Source organism: Pseudophryne corroboree, chromosome 2, assembly GCF_028390025.1.
Source record: "Pseudophryne corroboree isolate aPseCor3 chromosome 2, aPseCor3.hap2, whole genome shotgun sequence".
NCBI classification, from domain to species: domain Eukaryota; kingdom Metazoa; phylum Chordata; class Amphibia; order Anura; family Myobatrachidae; genus Pseudophryne; species Pseudophryne corroboree.
Window position 1 is genome coordinate 1,048,558,142 of NC_086445.1, and position 17,063 is coordinate 1,048,575,204.

The following is a 17,063-nucleotide window of genomic DNA, read 5'->3' on the forward strand; positions in this document are numbered from 1 at the left end:
CACCTTGCGTCAGTTTTCAAACAACTGGAAGAATGTCCGCGCAGCCCTGCTTAAAGCCTCATTTAGGTATAAGAAGTTTGCCGATAGGAAGCGTATAGCGGTTCCGGCTCTCAAGGTGGGTGATCGAGTATGGTTGTCCACGAAGAATTTGAGGTTGAGAGTTCCCAGCATGAAATTTGCTCCTCGTTACATCGGTCCTTTTAAAATTGAACAAGTCATCAATCCTGTTGCTTACAGACTCCAGTTACCTCCCTTCTTAAAAATACCCAGGACATTCCATGTTTCCTTGTTGAAACCGCTGATCCTGAATCGGTTTCATTCTGCACTTCCTCCAGCTCCTAAAGTTCAGACTCAACGGGGAGTCGAGTATGAGGTGGCCAAGATTCTGGACTCACGTTTCCGTTACGGTCAGTTGCAGTATCTTATTGACTGGAAGGGCTATGGTCCTGAAGAACGCTCTTGGACCAATGCGTCTGATGTCCATGCTCCTGCCTTGGTCCGGAATTTCCACTCGAAGTTTCCTCTAAAGCCTAAGAAGCGTCCTGGGGCCACTCCTAAAGGAAGGGGTGCTGTCACGATCCGGGTATCTGGACGCCATTACCTGCCTTTCAGACGTCTCCTGAGGCTCGCTCAGCGTTCCAAGGCCGGATCTCATCTGTGTCCACATACTGCACATTCCTCCTGTCACGCTGAGATGCTGTCACAGCGGCGCCATGTTTGAATCCTGCATGGCGTCTTCCGTTCTCCGCGGCCTCCGCCGCCGCTCCTGTGTTATAGGTGCAGGTTGTCAGTGTAGTGTTCCATGCCTGCCGCAGCCTCTGTTGTCATCCACGAGTCTCAGCATACATTTGTCAGTCTGGCGTCTCCTGTCCTCTGTGGCCGGCGCCGCCATTACAGTTATGTTTCCACATGGTCTCCCAAGCCAGTTTTCCCTCCAAGTTCTAACATGGGCGCAGCCATGTTGGATCTAATCACATGTCTCAGTTCCTCCAATCCACTGCCTCTGGAAATCTGCATAATTGCCTAGCCAATGCCTGCATGGCTGCAGGTATAAGTATCCTGTGCCTGGGCCAGGAAATGGTCAGTGCTTTGTTTGTCATACCTTGTTCCAGTCTCTCTCCTGTGGTTGTGTTTCCAGGTTCCAGCTCCTGTCTCCAGCATCCACCAAAGAGACCCGCACCTGCCTACCATCCTGCGGTGCAGCCTGACTCTGCAGTCCTCCGTGGCTGATCCAGTTTCCAGCTATTTCATCTGCTTCCAGCAGTATCCACTACCACCGGTAATCATCCTTCAATTCCTCTGTTTCCACGCTCCCTAGCATCTTACTATATTCACTCCGTGTTTCATCACCTGGCTGGTTCCACCCAGCATTCATTCAGTGACTTTATCATCTGGCTGATTCCATTCCGCATCCACTTCGTGTCTTACCACCTGGCTGGTTCCATCCAGCAATTACAACAGCTGATTCAAGTTACCAACTTCATCTGTTCCATCTACTGGCATGTTCCTTGGATATCTTCACTACTACAGCCAGGGCTGGTAAGGTTATTCCATCTAAGGACTGTAACAGCTGTTCTTACCTACCAGTGTCCTGTGTAACCATTTCATGGTCAGAGTGCTCCAGGAATCATATTATTTATCATTGCCATTATTTACCTTGAATGCTGTTTGTTTACACAGAGTCTGTTAATAAACTTTTATTTTGACTTTTACCTGGTTGTCATGGTCACACCTTCGGGGTTCCTTTTAACACTTACATGTCCAGGGGTCTGATTAAACCTCCCCGGTTTAAGTTCCTCTCAGCCCCTACAACTGAGGCGTTCTCCTGTCAGCCAAAACCCTCAGTTGTGACAGGGCACTCTCGGGACGGCAGAAGTCGTCTACAGAGGGCACTCTCGGGATGGCAGAAGTAGTCTACAGTGGGCACTCTCGGGATGGCAGAGGTCCTCTACAGATGGCACTCTCAGAACGGCAGAAGTCCTTTACAGAGGGTACACTAGGTACGGCAGAAGTGGTCTACAGAGGGACACTCGGGATGGCAGAAGTCTACAGAGGGTACACTCGGGACTGCAGAAGTTCTCTACAGATGGAACTCTCGGAACGGCAGAAGTCCTCTACAGAGGGCACACTTGGGACGGCAGAAGTGGTCTACAGAGGGAAACTCGGGACGGCAGAAGTCATCTACAGAAGGCACTCTCGGGACGGCAGAAGTGGTCTACAGAGGGCAAAGCATAGCAAAGCAGTTTCAAGAGGGCATTTTTGGGATGCAAATATTCTTTAAATTATAAGTTGTATTATTCTACATTTAAAATTTTATTTTTAAAGTTTTTAACTGGAATGAACACAAAATAAAGATAGAGACACAGTAACATATCTAGATATAGTCCTGGTATGAGGATAAATTATTCTTGAGTTGTAAAATAGGGACTAGAAGCGTAGAAAGTGCTGTTCGGGCGGTATAGCATGATATATTAGTGTGCGTCAGTCTTTAACTTGTGTCCATTCTGCATCACATCCATTTTAATGTAGCCTAATGAAAGCTATATTTTAATTAATATTTGTATACCGAGACTGCCCATTTATAGGGTACTTCTGTGCTGTGTGCATCTTACAGTCATCTACAGACAAGTCACAGACACTGCCCATCCAAGTGTTCGGACACCTTCTGCACAATAAGAGGTTATTAGAAAGGCTCTGCAGAGAGAGTATGGTAGATAGCTGGTGTGTGAGAGGCTCAGGCGGATATTGGGGTCTGCAGAGAGGGTACGGTAGATAGCTGGTGTGTGAGGGGCTTAGCAGATATTCGGGTCTGCAGAGAGGGTATGGTAGATAGCTTGTGTGGGAGGGGCTCAGGCAGATATTGGGGTCTACAGAGCGGGTATGGAAGATAGCTGGTGTGTGAGAGGCTCAGGCAGATATTGGGGTCTGCAGAGAGGGTATGGTAGATAGCTGGTATGCGAGGAGGTCAGGCGGATATTGGGGTCTGCAGAGAGGGTATGGTAGATAGCTGGTATGTGAGGGGCTCAGGCGGATATTGGGGTCTGCAGAGAGGGTATGGTAGATAACTGGAGTGTGAGGGGCGCAGGAGGATATTGGGGTCTGCAGAGAGGGTATGGTAGATAACTGGAGTGTGAGGGGCTCAGGAATATATTGGGGTCTGCAGAGAGAGTATGGTAGATAGCTGGTGTGTGAGGGGCTCAGGCGGATATTGGGGTATGCAGAGCGGGTATGGGAGATAGCTGGTGTGTGAGGAGCTCAGGCGGATATTGGGAAGGGTCTGCGGAGAGGGGACAGGGGATAGATGGAGGATGAGAGCCTCAGGCAGATACTGGGTAGGGTCTGAGGAGAGCAGAGGATAGACGGAGGATGAGGGGCTCAGGCTGATACTGGGAAGGTTCTGAGGAGAGCAGAGGATAGACGGAGGATGAGGGGCTCAGGCTGATACTGGGAAGGGTCTGAGGAGAGGGGACAGGGGATAGATGAAGGATGAGAGCCTCAGGCAGATACTGGGGTCTGTAGAGAGAGGACAGAGGATGAGAGGTTCAGGCTGATACTGGGAAGGGTCTGCAGAGAGGGCACAGTGGATAGATGGAGAATGAGGGACTCAGGCTGATACTGTGAAGGGTCTGAGGAGAGGGGACAGATGGAGGATGAGAGCCTCAGGTTGATACTGGAAATGGTCTGCAGAGAGGGCACAGAGGATAGATGGAGGATGAGAGTCTCAGGCTGATACTGGGGAGGGTCTGAGAGGGCACAGAGGATAGATGAAGGATGAGAGCCTCAGCTGATACTAGTAAGGGTCTGCGGAGAGGGGACAGAGGATAGATGGAGGATGAGAGCCTCAGGCTGATACTGGGAAGGGTCTGAGGAGAGGGCACAGAGGATAGATGGAGGATGAGGGGCTCAGGCTGATACTGGGGTCTAAGGAGAGGAGACAGGGGATAGATGGAGGATGAGGGTCTCAGGCTGATACTGGGAAGGGTCTGTGGAGAGGGGACAGAGGATAGACGGAGGATGAGAGCCTCAGGCTAATACTGGGAAGGGTCTGAGGAGAGGGGACAGAGGATAGATGGAGGATGAGAGCCTCAGGCTGATACTGGGAAGGGTCTGAGGAGAGGGGACAGAGGATAGATGGAGGATGAGAGCCTCAGGCTGATACTGGGAAGGGTCTGAGGAGAGGGCACATAGGAAAGATGGAGGATGAGAGCCTCAGGCCTATACTGGAAAGGGTCTGAGGAGAGGGGACAGAGGATAGATGGAGGATGAGAGCCTCAGGCTGATACTGGGAAGGATCTGAGGAGAGGGGACGGGATAGATGGAGGATGAGGGGCTCAGGCTGATACTGGGGAGGGTCTGAGAGGGCACAGAGGATAGATGAAGGATGAGAGCCTCAGCTGATACTAGTAAGGGTCTGCGGAGAGGGGACAGAGGATAGATGGAGGATGAGAGCCTCAGGCTGATACTGGGAAGGGTCTGAGGAGAGCAAATGATAGATGGAGGATGAGGGGCTCAGGCTGACACTGGGGTCTGAGGAGACAGGGGATAGATGGAGGATGAGGGCCTCAGGCTGATACTGGGAAGGGTCTGAGGAGAGGGGACAGAGACTGGGAAGGGTCTGAGGAGAGGGGACAGAGGATAGATGGAGGATGAGGGACTCAGGCTGATACTGGGAAGGGTCTGAGGAGAGGGCACAGAGGATAGATGGAGGATGAGGGGCTCAGGCTGATACTGGGAAGGGTCTGAGAAGAGGGGACAGAGACTGGGAAGGGTCTGAGGAGAGGGGACAGAGGATAGGTGGAGGATGAGAGCCTCAGGCTGATTCTGGGAAGGGTCTGAGGAAAGGTCACAGAGGATAGATGGAGGATGAGGGGCTCAGGCCGATACTGGAAAGGGTCTGAGGAGAGGGGACAGAGGATAGATGGACGATGAGAGCCTCAGGCTGATACTGGGAAGGATCTGAGGAGAGGGGACAGAGGATAGATGGAGGATGAGAGCCTCAGGTTGATACTGGGAAGGATCTGAGGAGAGGGCACAGAGGATAGATGGAGGATGAGAGCCTCAGGCTGATACTGGAAAGGGTCTGAGGAGAGGGGACAGAGGATAGATGGACGATGAGAGCCTCAGGCTGATACTGGGAAGGATATGAGGAGAGTGGACAGGGGATAGATGGAAGATGAGAGCCTCAGGCTGATACTGGGAAGGATCTGAGGAGAGGGGACGGGATAGATGGAGGATGAGGGGCTCAGGCTGATACTGGGGAGGGTCTGAGAGGGCACAGAGGATAGATGAAGGATGAGAGCCTCAGCTGATACTAGTAAGGGTCTGCGGAGAGGGGACAGAGGATAGATGGAGGATGAGAGCCTCAGCCTGATACTGGGAAGGGTCTGAGGAGAGCAAAGGATAGATGGAGGATGAGGGGCTTAGGCTGACACTGGGGTCTGAGGAGAGGAGACAGGGGATAGATGGAGGATGAGGGTCTCAGGCTGATACTGGGAAGGGTCTGTGGAGAGGGGACAGAGGATAGATGGAGGATGAGAGCCTCAGGCTAATACTGGGAAGGGTCGGAGGAGAGGGGACAGAGACTGGGAAGGGTCTGAGGAGAGGGCACAGAGGCTAGATGGAGGATGAGAGCTTCAGGCTGATACTAGGAAGGGTCTGAGGAGAGGGCACAGAGGAAAGATGGAGGATGAGGGGCTCAGGCTGATACTGGGAAGGATCTGAGGAGAGGGGACAGAGGATAGATGGAGGATGAGAGCTTCAGGCTGATACTGGGAAGGGTCTGAGGATAGATGGAGGATGAGGGGCTCAGGCTGATACTGGGAAGGGTCTGAGGAGAGGGGACAGAGGATAGATGGAGGATGAGGGGCTCAGGCTGATACTGGAAAGGGTCTGAGGAGAGGGGACAGGGGATAGATGGAGGATGAGGGTCTCAGGCTGATACTGGGAAGGGTCTGAGGAGAGGGCACAGAGGATAGATGGAGGATGAGGGGCTCAGGCTGATACTGGGAAGGATCTGAGGAGAGGGGACAGAGGATAGATGGAGGATGATAGCTTCAAACTGATACTGGGAAGGGTCTGCGGAGAGGGGACAGAGGATAGATGGAGGATGAGAGCTTCAGGCTGATACTGGGAAGTCTCAGGCTTAGTGCTGGGTGTTTGTACGCTGCAGAACCAAGCCCGCTTCTCTGTGCACTTCCCTTTCACCTGTGTAATGTTCTCTAACCTTCTATTAATCCCTGGCACCGTCTTCTGGCTGCATCCTCTGCACACACACGGTCACCTCGGCTGTGCTAACACACAATACATGACCCAGCAGCCTTGGATATGGACAGAAGCACCTTTCCCCCGTACATAATGACAGAACACTGGACTTTGCCGGGTGGCTTCGTTTGGTTTAGTGGAAGAGATAATGATAATTATAATAAATTCCTAGAAATGAGTTTTGCTGTGCAGGCTGTAGTCTACAGCTTATATTATTTTATTTTGAGTTTTCTGGCATTGAGAGGATGTCCCGAAAAACCTAGATGCCCCCACCCACCCCAGACACAATGCAGCTGCAAATTCTGTAGGAGAACCGATGGAGAAGGTTCTGATGCTGACTGGTGTAGTGCTGTTAGCACATGTACCGTGTTCTGCACAGTACCCCAGCACACGCACCTTGTTCTGCAGTTCCCCAGCACACGCACCGCGTCCTGCACAGTTCCCCAGCACACGCACCGCGTCCTGCAGTTCCCCAGCACACGCACCGCGTCCTGCACAGTTCCCCAGCACACACACCGCGTCCTGCACAGTTCCCCAGCACACGCACCGCGTCCTGCACAGTTCCCCAGCACACGCACCGCGTCCTGCACAGTTCCCCAGCACACGCACCGCGTCCTGCAGTTCCCCGGCACACGCACAGCGTCCTGCACAGTTCCAAAGCACACGCACAGCGTCCTGCACAGTTCCAAAGCACACGTATGGCGTCCTAAAGTTCGCCAGCACACGCACCGCGTCCTGCACAGTTCCACAGCACACGCACCGCGTCCTGCACAGTTCCACAGCGTCCTGCACAGTTCCAAAGCACACGTATGGCGTCCTAAAGTTCGCCAGCACACGCACCGCGTCCTGCACAGTTCGCCAGCACACACACCGCGTACTGCACAGTTCCCCAGCACATGCACCGTATCCTGCACAATTCCCCAGCACACGCACCAGGTCCTGCACAGTTCCCAAGCACACGCACCACGTCCTGCACAGTTCCCCAGCACACGCACCGCGTCCTGCAGTTCCCCAGCACACGCACCGCGTCCTGCAGTTCCCCAGCACACGCACCGCGTCCTGCACAGTTCCCCAGCACACGCACCGCGTCCTGCACAGTTCCCCAGCACACGCACCGCGTCCTGCACAGTTCCCAAGCACACGCACCGCATCCTGCACAGTTCCCCAGCACACGCACCGCGTCCTGCACAGTTCCCAAGCACACGCACCGCATCCTGCACAGTTCCCAAGCACACGCACCGCGTCCTGCACAGTTCCCAAGCACACGCACCGCGTCCTGCACACGCACCACGTCCTGTACAGTTCCCCAGCACACGCACCGCGTCCTGCACAGTTCCCCAGCACACGCACCGCGTCCTGCACAGTTCCCCAGCACACGCACCGCGTCCTGCACAATTCCCAAGCACACGCACCGCGTCCTGCACAGTAGCCCAGCACACGCACCGCGTCCTGCACAGTTCCCCAGCACACGCTCCGCGTCCTGCACAGTTGCCCAGCACACGCACCGCGTCCTGCACAGTTGCCCAGCACACGCACCGCGTCCTGCACAGTTCCCCAGCACACGCACCGCGTCCTGCACAGTTCCCCAAGCACACGCACCGCGTCCTGCACAGTTCCCCAAGCACACGCACCGCGTCCTGCACAGTTCCCAAGCACACGCACCGCGTCCTGCACAGTTCCCCAGCACACGCACCGCATCCTGCACAGTTCCCCAGCACACGCACCGCGTCCTGCAGTTCCCCAGCACACGCACCGCGTCCTGCACAGTTCCCAAGCACACGCACCGCGTCCTGCACAGTTCCCAAGCACACGCACCGCGTCCTGCACAGTTCCCAAGCACACGCACCGCGTCCTGCACAGTTCCCAAGCACACGCACCGCGTCCTGCACAGTTCCCAAGCACACGCACCGCGTCCTGCACAGTTCCCAAGCACACGCACCGCGTCCTGCACAGTTCCCCAGCACACGCACCGCGTCCTGCACAGTTCCCCAAGCACACGCACCGCGTCCTGCACAGTTCCCCAGCACACGCTCCGCGTCCTGCACAGTTGCCCAGCACACGCACCGCGTCCTGCACAGTTGCCCAGCACACGCACCGCGTCCTGCACAGTTCCCCAGCACACGCACCGCGTCCTGCACAGTTCCCAAGCACACGCACCGCGTCCTGCACAGTTCCCAAGCACACGCACCGCGTCCTGCACAGTTCCCAAGCACACGCACCGCGTCCTGCACAGTTCCCCAAGCACACGCACCGCGTCCTGCACAGTTCCCCAAGCACACGCACCGCGTCCTGCACAGTTCCCCAAGCACACGCACTGCGTCCTGCACAGTTCCCCAGCACACGCAACGCGTCCTGCACAGTTCCCCAGCACACGCACCGCGTTCTGCACAGTTCCCCAGCACACGCACCGCGTCCTACACAGTTCCCCAGCACACGCACCGCGTCCTGCACAGTTCCCCAGCACACGCAACGCGTCCTGCACAGTTCCCCAGCACACGCATTGCGTCCTGCACAGTTCCCCAGCACACGCACCGCGTCCTGCACTGTTCCCCAGCACACGCACCGCGTCCTGCACAGTTCCCCAGCACACGCAACGCGTCCTGCACAGTTCCCCAGCACATGCACCGCGTCCTGCGGTTCGCCAGCACACACACCACGTCCTGCGGTTCGCCAGCACATGCACCGCGTCCTGCACAGTTCGCCAGCACAGGCACCGCGTCCTGCAAAGTTCTCCAGCACAGGCACCGCGTCCTGCAAAGTTCCCCAGCACACGCACCGCGTCCTGCAAAGTTTGCCAGCACAGGCACCGCGTCCTGCAAAGTTCCCCAGCACACGCACCGCGTCCTGCACAGTTCCCTAGCACACGCACCGCGTCCTGCACAGTTCCCCAGCACACGCACCGCGTCCTGCACAGTTCCCCAGCACACGCACCGCGTCCTGCATAGTTCGCCAGCATATGCACCGCGTCCTGCACAGTTCCCCAGCACACGCACCGCGTCCTGCACAGTTCCCCAGCACACACACCACGTCCTGCGGTTCGCCAGCACATGCACCGCGTCCTGCACAGTTCGCCAGCACAGGCACCGCGTCCTGCAAAGTTCCCCAGCACACACACCGCGTCCTGCATAGTTCGCCAGCACAGGCACCGCGTCCTGCAAAGTTCCCCAGCACACGCACCGCGTCCTGCACAGTTCGCCAGCACATGCACCACGTCCTGCACAGTTCCCCAGCACACGCACCGCGTCCTGCGGTTCGCCAGCACATGCACCACGTCCTGCATAGTTCCCCAGCACACGCACCGCGTCCTGCACAGTTCCCCAGCACACACACCACGTCCTGCGGTTCGCCAGCACATGCACCACGTCCTGCAAAGTTCCCCAGCACACGCACCGCGTCCTGCAAAGTTCCCCAGCACACGCACCGCGTCCTGCAAAGTTCCCCAGCACACGCACCGCGTCCTGCACAGTTCTCCAGCACACGCACCGCGTCCTGCAGTTCCCCAGCACACGCACCATGTCCTGCACAGTTCTCCAGCACACGCACCGCGTCCTGCACAGTTCTCCAGCACACGCACCGCGTCCTGCAGTTCCCCAGCACACGCACCGCGTCCTGCCTGCAAAGTTCACAAGCACACGCACCTTGTCCTGCACAGTTTCCCAGCGCGTGCACCTTGTCCTGCACAGTTTCCCAGCGCGTGCACCTTGTCCTGCAAGTTCCCTAGCAGGAATAAGTAGATGTATTGTTCTAGCTATGTATAATATCCAATGGATGTACTAGTGTGGGTGGTACAGGTGGTTTAATTACTAGTTATTGGCAGTGGGGGTGGATGGCATGGAGAAACCCACAGATGACACAAGTGGTGTATGTACAATGTCTTTAATCCCCTGCTTGTTGCATTGCTCATGCCGCTAAAACCCAGAAAGTGAAATAAAAAGGAGAGGAGGTGGAGAGCCGCTGGGGGACGGGGGGGGGGGGGGAGAGAAGGACAGGATACGCGGAGAGCCAGGATGTTCCTGATGAGACTGTGTCTAGTAACCCGGCATTACCGTACAGAGCCGCTCCTTCTCTCCTGGCGATAAGAGTACCATCACTCCGGGTGCCGCATTCTCTTCCACAGTCACGGAATGAGCAGGAAGCTTTGGCAATGTCACGCCTGTTATATGACACAGTGCAAAATCTGACAAAAAAGTGCCATTAAAACACGTGCCGTCTTATCCAAATACCCCCATGTAACTGCCCCAACCCCCACCTTTGGCCCCATAACCCCTGCGGTAGCAGCCTGGACAAGCAGAGCGGTTTGGTCAGTGAATCGCCTCCTTCCGCTGGCAGGTTAATGACGGAAATGGAATTGTGCCTGGGGTCAGCAGGTCGCCCCAGTCTTGTAAGAAAGGTCTCCTTGTGAAAAGCCCCATTAAGTCTGCAGTGGTCCCAGAGAAATGGTCCTATCGCGCCACGTGGCTGCCAGGCAGCGTGCTATTGGCCAGGTGGATGACGGGTAACGGATGCGCCTCTGTGTTGAACACCCAGTTGTCTAATGGCAGAAGGTCGTCGCTGGAGAAGAGGAGGTACAGGTACCTGGGGGTAAGAGAAACAGAGTAATCAGAGGAGGTACAGGTACCCGGGTGTGGGGGAAACAGAGTAATCAGAGGAGGTACAGGTACCTGGGGGTAAGAGAAACAGAGTAATCAGAGGAGGTACAGGTACCCGGGTGTGGGGGAAACAGAGTAATAAGAGGAGGTACAGGTACCTGGGGGTAAGAGAAAAAGTATAATCAGAGGAGGTACAGGTACCCGGGTGTGGGGGAAATAGAGTAATCAGAGGAGGTACAGGTAGCCGGGTGTGGAGGAAACAGAGTAATCAGAGGAGGTACAGGTGTCCGGGTGTGGGGGAAACAGAGTAATCAGAGGAGGTACAGGTACCTGGGGGTAAGAGAAACAGAGTAATCAGAGGAGGTACAGGTACCCGAGTGTGGGGGAAACAGAGTAACCAGAGGAGGTACAGGTACCTGGGGGTAAGAGAAAAAGTATAATCAGAGGAGATACAGGTACCCGGGTGTGGGGGAAACAGAGTAATCAGAGGAGGTACAGGTAGCCGGGTGTGGAGGAAACAGAGTAATCAGAGGAGGTACAGGTGTCCGGGTGTGGGGGAAACAGAGTAATCAGAGGAGGTACAGGTACCTGGGTGTGGGGGAAACAGAGTAATCAGAGGAGGTACAGGTACCCGGGTGTGGGGGAAACAGAGTAATCAGAGGAGGTACAGGTACCCGGGTGTGGGGGAAACAGAGTAATCAGAGGAGGTACAGGTACCCGGGTGTGGGGGAAATAGAGTAATTAGAGGAGGTACAGGTACCCGGGTGTGGGGGAAACAGAGTAATTAGAGGAGGTACAAGTACCCGGGTGTGGGGGAAACAGAGTAATCAGAGGAGAAACAGGTACCCGGGTGTGGGGGAAACAGAGAATTCAGAGGAGGTACAGCTACCCGGGTGTGGGGGAAACAGAGTAATCAGAGGAGAAACAGGTACCCGGGTGTGGGGGAAACAGAGAATTCAGAGGAGGTACAGCTACCCGGGTGTGGGGGAAACAGAGTAATCAGAGGAGGTACAGGTACCCGGGTGTGGGGGAAACAGAGTAATCAGAGGAGGTACAGGTACCCGGGTGTGGGGGAAACAGAGTAATCAGAGGAGAAACAGGTACCCGGGTGTGGGGGAAACAGAAGAATCAGAGGAGGTACAGGTACCCGGGTGTGGGAGAAACAGAGTAATCAGAGGAGGTACAGGTACCCGGGTGTGGGGGAAACAGAGTAATCAGAGGAGGTACAGGTACCCGGGTGTGGGGGAAACAGAGTAATCAGAGGAGGTACAGGTGTCCGGGTGTGTGGGAAACAGAGTAATCAGAGGAGGTACAGGTGTCCGGGTGTGTGGGAAACAGAGTAATCAGAGGAGGTACAGGTGTCCGGGTGTGGGGGAAACAGAAGAATCAGAGGAGGTACAGGTACCCGGGTGTGGGGGAAACAGAGTAATCAGAGGAGGTACAGGTACCCGGGTGTGGGGGAAACAGAGTAATCAGAGGAGGTACAGGTACCCGGGTGTGGGGGAAACAGAGTAATCAGAGGAGGTACAGGTGTCCGGGTGTGTGGGAAACAGAGTAATCAGAGGAGGTACAGGTGTCCGGGTGTGTGGGAAACAGAGTAATCAGAGGAGGTACAGGTGTCCGGGTGTGTGGGAAACAGAGTAATCAGAGGAGGTACAGGTGTCCGGGTGTGGGGGAAACAGAGTAATCAGAGGAGGTACAGGTGTCCGGGTGTGGGGGAAACAGAGTAATAAGTGGAGGTACAGGTACCCGGGTGTGGGGGAAACAGAGTAATCAGAGGAGGTACAGGTACCCGGGTGTGGGGGAAACAGAGTAATAAGAGGAGGTACAGGTACCCGGGTGTGGGGGAAACAGAGTAATCAGAGGAGGTACAGGTACCCGGGTGTGGGGGAAACAGAGTAATCAGAGGAGGTACAGGTACCCGGGTGTGGGGGAAATAGAGTAATTAGAGGAGGTACAGGTACCCGGGTGTGGGGGAAACAGAGTAATTAGAGGAGGTACAAGTACCCGGGTGTGGGGGAAACAGAGTAATCAGAGGAGAAATAGGTACCCGGGTGTGGGGGGAACAGAAGAATCAGAGGAGGTACAGGTACCCGGGTGTGGGGGAAACAGAGTAATCAGAGGAGGTACAGGTACCCGGGTGTGGGGGAAACAGAGTAATCAGAGGAGGTACAGGTGTCCGGGTGTGGGGGAAACAGAGTAATCAGAGGAGGTACAGGTGTCCGGGTGTGGGGGAAACAGAGTAATCAGAGGAGGTACAGGTGTCCGGGTGTGGGGGAAACAGAGTAATAAGTGGAGGTACAGGTACCCGGGTGTGGGGGAAACAGAGTAATCAGAGGAGGTACAGGTACCCGGGTGTGGGGGAAACAGAGTAATCAGAGGAGGTATAGGTACCCGGGTGTAGGGGAAACAGAGTAATCAGAGGAGGTACAGGTACCCGGGTGTGGGGGAAACAAAGTAATCCTAGGAGGTACAGGTACCCGGGTGTGGGGGAAACAGAGTAATCAGAGGAGGTACAGGTACCCGGGTGTGGAGGAAACAGAGTAATCAGAGGAGGTACAGGTACCCGGGTGTGGAGGAAACAGAGTAATCAGAGGAGGTACAGGTACCCAGGTGTGGGGGAAACAGAGTAATAAGAGGAGGTACAGGTACTCGGGTGTGGGGGAAACAGAGTAATAAGAGGAGGTACAGGTACCCGGGTGTGGGGGAAACAGAGTAATCAGAGGAGGTACAGGTACCCGGGTGTGGGGGAAACAGAGTAATCAGAGGAGGTACAGGTACCCGGGTGTGGGGGAAACAGAGTAATCAGAGGAGGTACAGGTGTCCGGGTGTGGGGGAAACAGAGTAATCAGAGGAGGTACAGGTACCCGGGTGTGGAGGAAACAGAGTAATCAGAGGAGGTACAGGTACCCGGGTGTGGGGGAAACAGAGTAATCAGAGGAGGTACAGGTACCCGGGTGTGGGGGAAACAGAGTAATCAGAGGAGGTACAGGTACCCGGGTGTGGAGGAAACAGAGTAATCAGAGGAGGTACAGGTACCCGGGTGTGGGGGAAACAGAGTAATCAGAGGAGGTACAGGTACCTGGGTGTGGGGGAAACAGAGTAATCAGAGGAGGTACAGGTACCCGGGTGTGGGGGAAACAGAGTAATCAGAGGAGGTACAGGTACCCGGGTGTGGGGGAAATAGAGTAATTAGAGGAGGTACAGGTACCCGGGTGTGGGGGAAACAGAGTAATTAGAGGAGGTACAAGTACCCGGGTGTGGGGGAAACAGAGTAATCAGAGGAGAAATAGGTACCCGGGTGTGGGGGGAACAGAAGAATCAGAGGAGGTACAGGTACCCGGGTGTGGGGGAAACAGAGTAATCAGAGGAGGTACAGGTACCCGGGTGTGGGGGAAACAGAGTAATCAGAGGAGGTACAGGTGTCCGGGTGTGGGGGAAACAGAGTAATCAGAGGAGGTACAGGTGTCCGGGTGTGGGGGAAACAGAGTAATAAGTGGAGGTACAGGTACCCGGGTGTGGGGGAAACAGAGTAATCAGAGGAGGTACAGGTACCCGGGTGTGGGGGAAACAGAGTAATCAGAGGAGGTACAGGTACCCGGGTGTGGGGGAAACAAAGTAATCCTAGGAGGTACAGGTACCCGGGTCTGGAGGAAACAGAGTAATCAGAGGAGGTACAGGTACCCGGGTGTGGGGGAAACAGAGTAATCAGAGGAGGTACAGGTACCCGGGTGTGGGGGAAACAGAGTAATCAGAGGAGGTACAGGTACCCGGGTGTGGGGGAAACAGAGTAATCAGAGGAGGTACAGGTACCCGGGTGTGGGGGAAACAGAGTAATCAGAGGAGGTACAGGTACCCGGGTGTGGGGGAAACAGAGTAATCAGAGGAGGTACAGGTGTCCGGGTGTGGGGGAACCTGAGACACTGGAGACATGTTATCTGCGTACAGGTTTACAGACGCTGCCTCAAATATGCTCTGAAAACGGGCGGAACAAATCTGCGTTTTTTGTGGTCACTCCCACTTAACGGTCACTTTAATCAATTACAAATTAATTCTCAATGAAAACGTAATTGCAAGTCAATCGTCGTACATGTGCATTTCATCTGGGGCGCATGACAGACCACCGATAACTGCTCAACTGAGTGAACGCTGGAATAGCGGGCAACTAGGAACCGAGCCCTACGTCCACATTAAACGCATTATGGAATCTATTCTCCTTTTGGGGAATCAGCATATATAAAATAACCCAGCGAACAGTAACGTGTCGCTATCAGGGTGTATTGAGCTTGGTCTAATATAAAATGTGCATGACCCGTTATCTGCTCCATCTAATGCTAATCACCTGGCCGCCTCCGAACGTCTCTCCCTCTTCTACCCCCCTGTGGTCATTTACAAAGATCATCCTCCCCCACCCTCAGTCACTAGCCATCGCCCACTTCTACGACATCTCCATTCCTGCTATCACCTTCCTCCCCTTCATCCGCCCCGGTTCCCTAATCCTTTTCAGACCTCGCTTTACTCCTACCGGCATATGGCATTCTCTAACCAGGCTGCCACCTGTAACGGCCGCTCTCTCTGCCCCTGCTGCATTCTAAAGCTTAACCCTGGCACCCCAAACTGACCCAGATCCCCCACAGATGCCTTGGGCCTAACACGGCAAGGAGTGAATTGGCGCTCCCCACCATGCGACTTTCTGGCAGAGGCAGGTGCACAGGGAACATTCCCAAGTAGTATATGGGCAAGTGGCAGGCGAATAAACAGACGCGCTCTCACGAATCGCCCGTCCACGTTGTGCAGTTTTGGGACAAGCCTCACATACTGTATATACAGGACATCGGAGTAAACGTCAGTAATCACGTCGGATACCACGTGTGGCAGCCTAGACGTTAGTAGCACTCTGGCCGCTCTGTGTACTGCTCTATGTGGGGGTACACTGGGGGAGAAGCCGTTAATGGAGGGATGACATCATTAATAACTGCGCAGCGCTCTCACTTCAGCGTCTCGGCCAGGAAGAAGCTCTGCTGCACGTCATCGTACGCTGGTGCAGAGGAGTACACGTCCTTCAGCCCGGAAAACCCTCCACTGACGCGGCAGTACTTCTCAATGGCCTGTAGGTGGAGACAAAGCCACATGAGTGTCAGTCAGCACACAGTACGTAGCTGGCTACGGCTAGAACCCTGCTGTGCCACTTACCTGAGCCGCTTCCCAGCCCCAAGTCCGGTATTTAGGGTCGTGGGTGAAGCGCCACATGTACCAGTATGTTTCAATCACCTCTGGCCGCAGGATGTAATATTTCTCATTCTGACGCACGGCCACAGCTTCCGCGCCCCCGTCAAACTTAAAAGCTTCAGGGCCCAACTTCAGCACTGAGAAGAGAGGAAGCCACCGGGAAAGCGTCAGAAGCAGAGCAGAGGGGCGGGACTATGTAATATGATATGCAGAGTGGGGGAAACGAGAAACCGCCCGGAGCACAATGGTGGTGCTTCTCTTCCCCGCACATTCCACTGGTAACCGGTGACAAGGAGGGAATAACGGGGGGAGCTGGGTGGTTGGATTTTAACCCCTGCCCGTCACAGTACGGGTATCACAGAGAACAGTTCTGGGCGACATTTTCCATGTTTATTTTTACATTTAATTTGCTGGTGTTTTTGTTTTAGCCAAGTCCACCTTAGTACATTAACCTATGATCTACTAAACCAGAATTGTATCTGAAAAGCCAATGCTGCCAGACTGCCATACCCCTCTTATGTTTAGTCTCCGCTCACCTGTCCGGTCGTAGGACTCATGACACGTGTGGGCAATCTCTGCGCCCAGCTGAAGGTAGTGCCCGGCCTTGTCCCCTGGAGACCCGTCCGCTCCCAGCGCTAACATGCCTCCTGCAAAACAGGTGAGGTGGCCCATCTTCCTCTCCAGGTGACCGTTCTTCCACTCGCCAATAAAGGTCAGCCCGCCGTTTGACTTGCGGACCAGGTGCTTCTCAATGGCCTGTAACACGGCAAGCAGGAATTAAGACACATTCCAATCTCTTATCAATACACAGGGAACAGTCAAACGGCAGCGAGGGCGGCATTCATTTCTCAGAGCTTCCAGTAGGTGGTGCTACAGAGCCAGAAAACAAAACTGTACAGCATGGGAATACCAGCAAACATGAAATGCGGTACTTCACTGGAGAACTATATACGTCTCCAAATCAGAATACAGATCCCGTTATAC

The 17,063-nt window shown here is 54.8% G+C and overlaps 1 protein-coding gene across 1 annotated transcript in view; it reads right to left on the reverse strand.

The window, feature by feature from the left end:
* Positions 1 to 10,121: 10,121 nt before the first annotated feature.
* MAN1A2 (mannosidase alpha class 1A member 2) overlaps positions 10,122 to 17,063 on the reverse strand; it is a 70,414-nt gene continuing 63,472 nt past the window's right edge. The window contains exons 9-12 of the mRNA XM_063956885.1: positions 16,616 to 16,835; positions 16,044 to 16,216; positions 15,843 to 15,958; positions 10,122 to 10,836 (exon numbers count right to left, since the gene is read on the reverse strand). Of these exons, the coding sequence (XP_063812955.1) occupies positions 10,704 to 10,836; positions 15,843 to 15,958; positions 16,044 to 16,216; positions 16,616 to 16,835 (642 nt within the window). The 3' untranslated portion in view covers positions 10,122 to 10,703. The remainder of the gene's footprint in view (positions 10,837 to 15,842; positions 15,959 to 16,043; positions 16,217 to 16,615; positions 16,836 to 17,063) is intronic.